At 41.1% G+C, this 9,654-nt stretch overlaps 1 protein-coding gene across 1 annotated transcript; it reads right to left on the minus strand.

Moving 5' to 3' along the window:
* Positions 1 to 3,492: 3,492 nt before the first annotated feature.
* LOC103177440 (glyoxalase domain-containing protein 5) lies at positions 3,493 to 5,973 on the minus strand. Its single transcript, XM_042340815.1, has 3 exons — positions 5,903 to 5,973; positions 5,168 to 5,345; positions 3,493 to 3,846 (listed from the first exon to the last, which is right to left on the minus strand). The coding sequence occupies exons 1-3, from the start codon at positions 5,971 to 5,973 to the stop codon at positions 3,715 to 3,717; spliced, it is 381 nt and encodes a 126-aa protein (XP_042196749.1). The 3' UTR covers positions 3,493 to 3,714.
* Between the last annotated feature and the right edge of the window lie 3,681 nt (positions 5,974 to 9,654).

The raw sequence follows: 9,654 nt of genomic DNA on the forward strand, positions 1-9,654 counted from the left end.
TCACTTTACTGTGCATTCTGTGAAGCGCTTTGGGACGTCCTCCCGACGTGAAAAGCGCTATATCAAATTCAAGGATTATTATTATTACTATTATTATTATATAGCAATGCAGACCTAAATCAGGTGATAAGTCAGTGTTCACTTACAAAGCATTTCTCGTCTCACCTTTTTAGTGTAATACGTCAATCAGTGCACTTTTAACTATTCGAATGCCATAAATGTCTCAGAAACAGAGGATCTACCAGAAGAAATTGAGATATTGGAGTGGGTGGGTGGAGAGATGGAGGGAGAGAGATTATTGTGTAACAATCTGTGATGATAATAATAACATGATAAGACTCTATATCAAATGCGAGGATTATTATTATTATTATTATTATTCCCCCCCTTTCTCTGCATTGATATCACTATTGGTATTATGATATCGCTGTTACTATAGGATTATTATTGCAACAACACATCATTGGTAGAGTAAAACCAACCTGTCTCATGAAGGTCTAATCTCAGCTCACGTTCCCTATTAGTGGATGAACTATCCAATACTTGGTGAATTCTGCTTCACAATGATAGGAAGCGCTAACATCAAAGAATTAAAAAGCGTTCATGCTATGAACACTTGCCCACCACAAGCCAGATATCCCTGGGGTGACTTTTCTGACGCTGATACCAGTGATGAGGAATTTCAGTTGTGGGGAGAGACTAGAGAGGCTGGGATTATTCTCCTTAGAGCAGAGAAGGTTGAAGGGAGGTTCAAAATTCTGAGGAGTTTTGACAGAGTAGATAAGGAGAAATTGTTTCCTTTGGAGGGTGGGTCGACACAGTTTTATGATAATTGTCAAAAGAACCAGAGATTTGTTACGGTCTGGAATGCACTGCCTGAAAGGATAATAATAATAATACTTGCATTTGATACAGCACCTTATCATGTCTTTGAGACGTCTCAAAGGCACTTCATGGAATATACTGTAAAGTGAATTGACTGTATATTTTGTGGGCAAAACGCTGCAGCCAATTGTGCACAGCAGTGTTCCACGCACAGTCGTGGATTGAGTGACCACATTTTTTTTCAAGGAATTATTATTTCCGGAAAAGCGATCCACCAATCGACTAACATGCGGGTTCCTACGTACTGCTAGGTAAACAGAGACATGTGGAGTAAGGAAACTTGCCTAACCTTTCACCCTGCCTGGGAATCAAACCTGGGTCCTTTCATTTGTGAGGTGAGTGCTCTAACCACTACCCTACAGGACTCTACGAACACCCTTTCCGAGGTGTTCCAAATGCCAGCCTTGAATCTCACTGGATATGGAGTGTCAAAGAAGTGCCATTGAACCAGAACAGTCAAGCAATCAATCAGACACCTATTGTTTTCTGTGGCAAACTCCATTCATACAGGGAGTATATGGTTGCGGTAACTCCTGGTGTCACATAACACACAAATATCCCCCAATACTCACAGACACATAGACATACACACACGGCATTCAGTAAAAATAGAGGGAATGACCAACGTTCCCACAGAAAGTTAAAAGGAAGTGTCCGTGGTAATACTCATGGTTTTCCAAAGCTGTAAACACGGTCATGTTCTTAAATATTCGTCTCGGTCAATAACAAAGCTTCCAAGGGGAACATCTAGTCTGGAACAGAAATTGTTGCAGGAAGTAGCAAAAGATAGTAACCCATATATTGTCACTCACATCCCAGGCCACAACCATCAACACGATCCAGACTTTGAGATACAACAGCAAATTCTATTTGTATAGCACCTTTCATGTCAGGAGGATGTCCCAGTGTACTGGATAATAATAACTATAATAATAATAATAATGCTTTGCATTTGATATAGCACCTTATCATGTCTTCGAGACATCTCAAAGGCACTTCATGGAATATACTGTAAAGTGAATTGACTGTATATTTTGTGGGCAAAACGCTGCAGCCAATTGTGCACAGCATTAGCATTAGCACAACTCGAAATATGAACCAACAATCCAAATTGGTGTAACGGAATTTATTATTAAACAATAGTCAAAACACAAACAATTACAGAATTAAAGACATACTACCAAATGATCCTGTAACACTTGTGGGCAGTTCCTTGCAGCAACTTAATATCGCATCTCTCTGTGACTCCTTTGGCAACTGTCCAGAATACTAACAAACCTCTATCTTATACTTAAACCTTATCACAGTCTGTTATGTATATGTAAAATATGGATTCAATGCTGTGAGCAATCACAGCCCTTCTAGTCTGATTATTGACTATTTTTTACTCCAATCCTGATTTGTCTCAGGTCTTTCCAGTCCACAGACCCTTGGCTATTTTGTACCAGCCACTTCCAGCCAGTTTAAGCTAGTCCTACTGCCCACTAATAACCTCTACTTTGCAACCACACTTTCAGCTATGCAAGCACTTGGCTTTTACTTTGCACGCAACCTTAGTTCCTTTAACAAAGCATCTTCTAACAACTGCTAGGGTGTCAATCAGCATGCCAGAGGATGCAATTGAAGATGCAGAGGCAATTGGGAGGTTGTGAAGGAGGAACAGGAATATCTTTTGTCAATGCACCAATATGAGGAGAAGTACCCTATTTGAATAAATAATAATAATAATAATAATAATAATCCTTGCATTTGATATATCGCCTTACCAGGTCTTCACCGAATATATCGAAAAATGAATCGACTGTGTATTTTGTTGGCGAAACACAACAGCCAATTGCGCACAGCAGTGTCCCACAAATAGACGTGGATTGAATTACCAAATTATTTTTTTTATTATCATTATTTCTTTTGAAGGGATTGTTACACCTACTTACTTCAAGGTGAACAGAAGGCTGTGGAGTAAGGAAAGTTGCCCAAAGTTGATTGCCCAGGAATCTCACCCAGGTCCTCCCACTATGAGTGCCTTAACCACTAAACTACATGACTCAACAATAAAGAGATTGTGCAATTATTGTTTGAACAGAAGCATTTGCGACTTATTTATAGCTGAACAGGAAAATCGAAACATTTGATTTCTGCGTTCAAATAATGGGTTCTTGAGTTTCTTTTTCACTCAGATATTGCCAGTGTAAGTTCAGACGAAGCGTTATTCCCATGACATAGAAATACATAATAACACTTCAATTTGAAATAGTGTCTTATCACAGCCACAAGATATCTCAACGTGCTTCATAGGATTAACTGTAAAGTGCAGTGAGTGTGTATTTTGTAGGTGATCCATCTAATTTGCACACCACAATGTCCCATATAAAGCCATGAAGTGAATGGCCAATTTTTTATTTGGGGGATTTTTGGCCAGAACACTGTGAGGAACTGCAAGTCAGTGTGACAAAAATCCATTGCCTTATTAACAGATCCCGTTAGAAATTGCTGCGCACTGGAGCTCGACTGTATACATATTGTCAAACCTTTGTGTTTCTTGTTCAGTAAATGTAAAGCATTGGATTTTTTTTGTTCATTTATTGCAATGTGCAAATTTGTTCCACAAATATTTGTTGTACAGAAACCTCTGATGTCAAATCAAAAGCATGTCAAACCACACATGGAGTTGAATTGCCCGACTTCCCTCTTCTGTCGTAAATGCAGTTATTTCATCTTCTTATTATTATTATTATTCAGACTCTATATTGCCACCCAAGAACAATTTGAAGCAGCACATACTTGTACCACAGTCCTTGTGTACCCGTAAAGAACCAATTATTGGAGTGTTCACTTTTGTCCAGAATGGTAATTGGAAACCTCAATGAGATTATTGTCCGGATCTCTGAAGTAGACCGAGACGATAGGACCCACTGCACCCGTTCGTTCAACGGGACCTTCTTCAACGACAACACCGTATTTCTGCATACGAAATGTTAAGAAACATTTGGTCAGCATTATCACTGAGAGCAGCAACAAGGCAACAAGTATTGCAAGAAGAGCCATCTTTAGCCAAGCCTAAAGGTAGCAATCTACTCATCAAGCAAATTCTTATTTTAAATTTAGTGCGTCTGATTATTTTTCTAATTTTTCTCCCCGTTTGATAAAAGCTTCTGTATCTGGTCTCTCTTCCCACTGGGGTGCGGTTCCTCAAGCATTGATTGCCCTCTTTGGTACCCGCTGAAGTGGCCAATGTTGTGAGTCTCGGCAGGTCACTTATCTGTACAGCCGAGCCCGACTCTCTTCACTAGGCTCCCACACAATTATTTTGTTACCACAGCAAAAAATGTGGATGTCCTATTTCAAGGGTAAGAACATGTCAAACTTTACAGATTGAAGACATTCATCATTAGCACAGGTTTTACCAGCCCTTCAGACCTGGGAACACGGTAAACAACAACAACTTGCACTTATATAGCGCCCTCCATATAGGGCAGCGTCGCAGAGTGCTTAACAATGGCGGAGCCTTCCTCTGAGCCAGGGGGAGAGGGGAGGGGGGAGGTGGCCGTAAGCACAGTCGAAGATGAAAGTTTTCAGGCGGGACTTGAAAGAGGGAAGATCGGGGGCAAGGCGGAGGGATTGAGGGAGAGTGCTGAATGCTGAATGTTTTCAGGGGAATTAGTGCTATAAGTTACAGTAAAGGCAAAGCTCTCTTCAACATCTAGACTCTGCTTACAAAGCTCTCTTCAACATCCATTTCTGCCTACACAGTTTTAATACTTAGATTGAAGCACTCCAAGATATGGGGAGCACTGTATAAAGGCAAGTTGCAGTAAGTTGTTGTCTGACTTTGAATGAGTCAAACAATAAGGAGAATAGGAGGGGTGAGGGCTGGTGTGCAAACACTGGCATGTAATAGTTGGGCCAAATGTGGAGTCCTGTAGCTCAGTGGTTAGAGCATTCGCTTTGCAAGCAAGAGACCTGAGTTCAATTCCAGACAGGGCGAAACCTTGGGCAAGTTTCCTTACAAAGCCGAATAATAATCCCTCCAAATCCAAAAACAATAATAAATTGGTCATTTTCAATCTACGACTGTTTGTGGGACATTGCTGTGCGCAATTGGCTGCCGCGTTCGCCCACAAATATACAGTCAATTCACTTTACAGTGTGTTCTGTGAAGCACTTTGGGACGTCCTCCTGACGTGAAAAGCGCTATATCAAATGCAAGGATTATTATTATTATTAAATGGCCTCTTTCTGTGCTGTATCAATCTACGTAAGTCTATGTAATTGAGTGACCAACTTTCAGATGTTCCATCACTTTATTGATCGGCGTATGGGTAATCAAACAGAGGTCTATGGATCCTGGTGTTGGCCTGTGTGCTTTCGGCTCAAACTCTTTTCCAACCTCGTGCAAGTTGAATTTCTGATTCCCAAAGGACAGTGCCTTGCGGTTACCCTGTGAATAGACAATGCAACAGCTTACTCACATACATGAAAATCACAGAACCTAAAGTTCAATCAATATATTCCCCTCAAGTAGCCTGTACTCTCTACAGTAAATCCTACTCTGTTTCAATGCCATGAGAAATCAAATACAGGGAGTTGTTATTAGCAGTATTATTTTTAAAAGATTTTAGTGTTCATGAACCCCAAAAAATTGTGTGAGACAGCTGCATTATTTATTACACTCAATATTGAATGAAGAGTGACTTTTATCAAAAAATAAGCTTGTGTTAGTTAGTAAGTAAACCGTCACTATACGTGGGATTTCCCCCTCGGATGTGTAGACTACATGGGAATGAAAAGCACTAATTGACAGTCGACTTGGCTTCTTTCAAATGTTGAGTCTAAACTCTTGCCAAATGCAGATAAGATGTTGTTTGGGAGAGGGAAATGTGTGTTCTTTGGATGCAAAGAACCAAGTCTTGGGGTTTCCCGCATATACGTTAGGATACTGCTGAGAGTTTAACTAGTTAAAGTTGCATAGCCAGCCAACTCCAGCACTATTTAGTAAGTTTCATATTGTCTCCCTTACCTGTTAGGGCTTTGGCTTGCAGTGTTAGCAGCAGCTGAGTAAGAAGAATCAGCCCCTAGTTTCCCATTCATTTGCTGTATAATTTCCAAGAATCATATATCAATATATATAATGCAATAATCTTTTGCTTCCTACAGATTCTTGAGAAGGAGGAATGAAACCTCTTTCTGAGAATAGCCCAGAATTGTAATCCTTATTACAAAACAATTATCTCAACATGCCAAGGTTCCGTGAAAAGCTGTGACGCAGTATCCAATCTGTTCCAGACACTACCTGCAAACAGCAAGTGAGATAAGACAGCAATTAATCTGCTATTGTGAAAAAAAGTAATAAATTAGTCATTTCAATCCACAACTGCTGTGCGCAATTGGCTGCCGCGTTCGCCCACAAATATACAGTCAATTCACTTTACAGTGTGTTCTGTGAAGCGCTTTGGGACGTCCTCCCGACGTGAAAAGTGCTATATCAAATGCAAGGATTATTATTATTATTCTGTGAAGCATTTTGTGACCTCTAGAATGAGGGAAAAGCGCTATATCAAATGCAAGGATTGTTATATTATAATTTTGATGAGAGAACATTGACTAAGACACTGAGGAGAACTGACAGCTCTTGTTTCAAAAATTGCCAGAGGTTTTTTAACCTGAATCACCAGAACAGCAAGAAAGGAACTCAGTTTAATTTCTTGTCCAAAGCACAGCACCTTCACAAAGGCAATGCTGGAGTCTTTCCTTGGATTAAGCTCTCCAGTTCTTGTGTGGGACATTAAATTCACAATAAAATTCGTGGATAGTATTATTTGTGGCTGAAAAGCAATGCAGATGACAGTCAGGGTATTGGTTAGAGCACTCGCCTCACAAGCGAGAGGACCCTCAGTTTGAAACCCCAGCAGGACGAAACCTTAGGCAAGTTTTCTTACCCCACACGCCTCTGTTTACTTAGCAGTTAGTAGGAACCGTGTGGTTAGTCAACTGGCGGATCGCTTTCTGGGGGTAATGGTTTGTCAGCCAGATGCAGTTGTAGCATTCTCGCCTCTAAGTCAGAAAGATGTGGGTACAAGCCCCCACGTTGGGACTTGGAATCACATAGTCTAAGCTGCCACTCCAATGCAGAGCTGGAGATGTGTTTCATTGTCGGAGGTGCCGTCCTTCGGATGAGATGTTAAACCGACGTCCCATCTGCCAATCCAGGAAGATATTAAAGCACTATTTGCAGGATTATTATATTATTATTATTTGAAAAGAGAAGGGAGTTTCTCCCGGTGTCCTGGCCAACAATCCCCTAAAATAAAATTGGTCACTCACTCCATGGCTGTTTGTGAGACACTGCTGTGCGTAAACTGGCTGCTGTGTTTCGCCCACAAAATACACAGTTAATCCACTTTACAGTGTATTCTGTTAAATGCTTTGAGACTTTTCAATGACCGGATAAGGTGCTGCATCAAATGCGAGGATTATGGTTATTAATATCTTGATGAATAATCCTCCAGTTTACATAGTAGTGCACTTTGTGGCTGTCTGCAGCACATTGGGCAAGAACAAACCAGGAAAACACTTGACAGTAATAACTTGTGATGTGTTTAAATATATATGATATAATTAGGTCCCATAAAAAATGCAACTCCTTCACAAAATTGTTATGGTTGTAAGCTTGCAATAGAAACCAATCTATTTCTCAATAAAGATAAATGCTTTGTTGTTTGAAAAAAATCTTTCCACTTGTTCAAATACTTCTCGGAATATCCTTATCTCTGTTCCCCACCTGCCCTTGCAATTGCTTCCGTAAAATCTCTTCACACCCTGCCCTGCCCTACCTCATCCCTTGGAAACCTTACAGTGCTCACCCCACCTGTTTATTATCGAACGTCATTTGTACATTCTGTCACTTGTGCTGTCTTCAATGCTCTTTACTGTCAGAACAAGGTGATCCAGGCCTCTGATCTGGAATGGTGGGGTGACAAAATTCCGACTGATCTGGATCAAATTCTGCAAGAGTAGGAAAGGAAAGATGTGAACCATGTATTGGTAAAGCCCCCCCACCCCAGGTATTACTGCTTCTCCTTCCAAACACTGGCACTGACACACCCAACAACATACCCCATGTAGCAGCCATGCCAGTTTCTCCAATGCCTCCTTGTGTGACAGCTCGGCTTAGTTGGTAGTTCTCTCAACTCTGAGTCAGAAGCACCCCCAGCGCTGTACTGGCTGATATTCTAGCACAGTGCTGGGGGTGCTGTTGCATTGATGGAGATGTCAGCCATCAGATAAGACATTATATTGAGGTCCTGTTCAGTTGGATGTTGGCGATCACACGGAACTATTCAAAAAAAGTTTTGCTCTCCCAGTGTCCTAGCCAACAATGTTCCCCAAATAAATATTGCTGTTTGTTGTTGTAGTAAAACCTTTGGAAGTAGAATATCGTTGCATTTGGTAAAGCACCTTAACACATGGTTGAAACATCTCAAAGAGCTTGACAAGATTAACTGTAAAGTGCAGTGACTGTGAATTTGTAGCTGAATGCAGCAGCCAATTTGGACACAGCAATGTTCCCCAAACAGCCATGAAGTGAATGACCAGAAATATAAGGAATATGGTGAGCAAGTGGTGAAGGAAATAGTGGATGTGGGAGTGTTTAAGCCCTTGAAAGATCTGTAACAGAGGGGATTGATGGACCAAAGAGCCTCCATTTATTCCTAATTCCTATTTTGTATCAGTATCTCCTGAGCTTTACAGTAGAGCAGTGATTAACCTGGTAGGTTGTAACGTAGTCTAGTTTACAATGAGGGGAAGGTGTAATTGCTGCCATCATATTACCAGCACCAAAGGAACATCCAATAAATCAACTGAGAGCTCCGAGATGCTATCCTGGATGAAGGGCTTTATATAAATGCAGTTGTTGTTGTTGTTGTAACACAGAGAGATGCCAGGAGTTGGTGACACAGAGGTGGATGGGAGCAAGAAGCTTTTGTACAGTATTAATTCTTGCATTTGGTATATGTCAGGAGGACATTGCAAATCACTTCACAGGATTTATTATAAAGTATAGTGGAGACTGTGTATTTTGTAGGTAAATGCAACAGCCAATTTGTATATAGTAATGTTACATAAGCAGAGATAAAGCAAACGACCAACAATAACAAATGGACACGTCACAGGCTGCTGAGTGGAGGGAGCGAACAGGTTGATATGGGGTCAGCAGGTCTCAGAGGTTAGAGGGGCCAAGACCACGGAGGGCCTTGAAGACGAGGATGAGGATTTTGAACTATATCCTTTGGTTGATGGAGAGCCAGTGGAGCCGGGTGAGGGTGGAGTTGATAGGGAGGGTCACGGAGCGTGTTGTGGAAAATTTTATTTGGGGGAATTATTGGCCAGGATATCGACCGGGTGGAAACTCCCTTCACTTTTCGAATAGTGCCATGGGATCTTTAACATCCACCTGAACAGGCAGGTATGACTTCGATTTAACGTCTCATGTGAAATTTGACTTCCTGACATTACAGTACAGCTTTGGGTGACTGCTATTCACTGCTCCACTCAGAGATTTTGAATGGATTATGTTTTAATCTCATTTGACCTGCAGGAAGTGAGGTCCACCCAGTTTTCATGGATTCAAAATGCCAGAGCATGAAGGAATGCTGTACTGTACTTAGTTTGTTGAGATCAGCTGGCAGTGACGCATTGAGAAGAGTTAAACAATAGGCCACCAAAAACAGAGGTCGCTGGTAACACTCAGCAGGTCAGGCAGTATCTATG

The sequence above is a fragment of the Callorhinchus milii genome, unplaced genomic scaffold (genome assembly GCF_018977255.1).
Source record: "Callorhinchus milii isolate IMCB2004 unplaced genomic scaffold, IMCB_Cmil_1.0 Scaffold15, whole genome shotgun sequence".
In the NCBI taxonomy this organism is placed as follows: Eukaryota; Metazoa; Chordata; class Chondrichthyes; order Chimaeriformes; family Callorhinchidae; genus Callorhinchus; species Callorhinchus milii.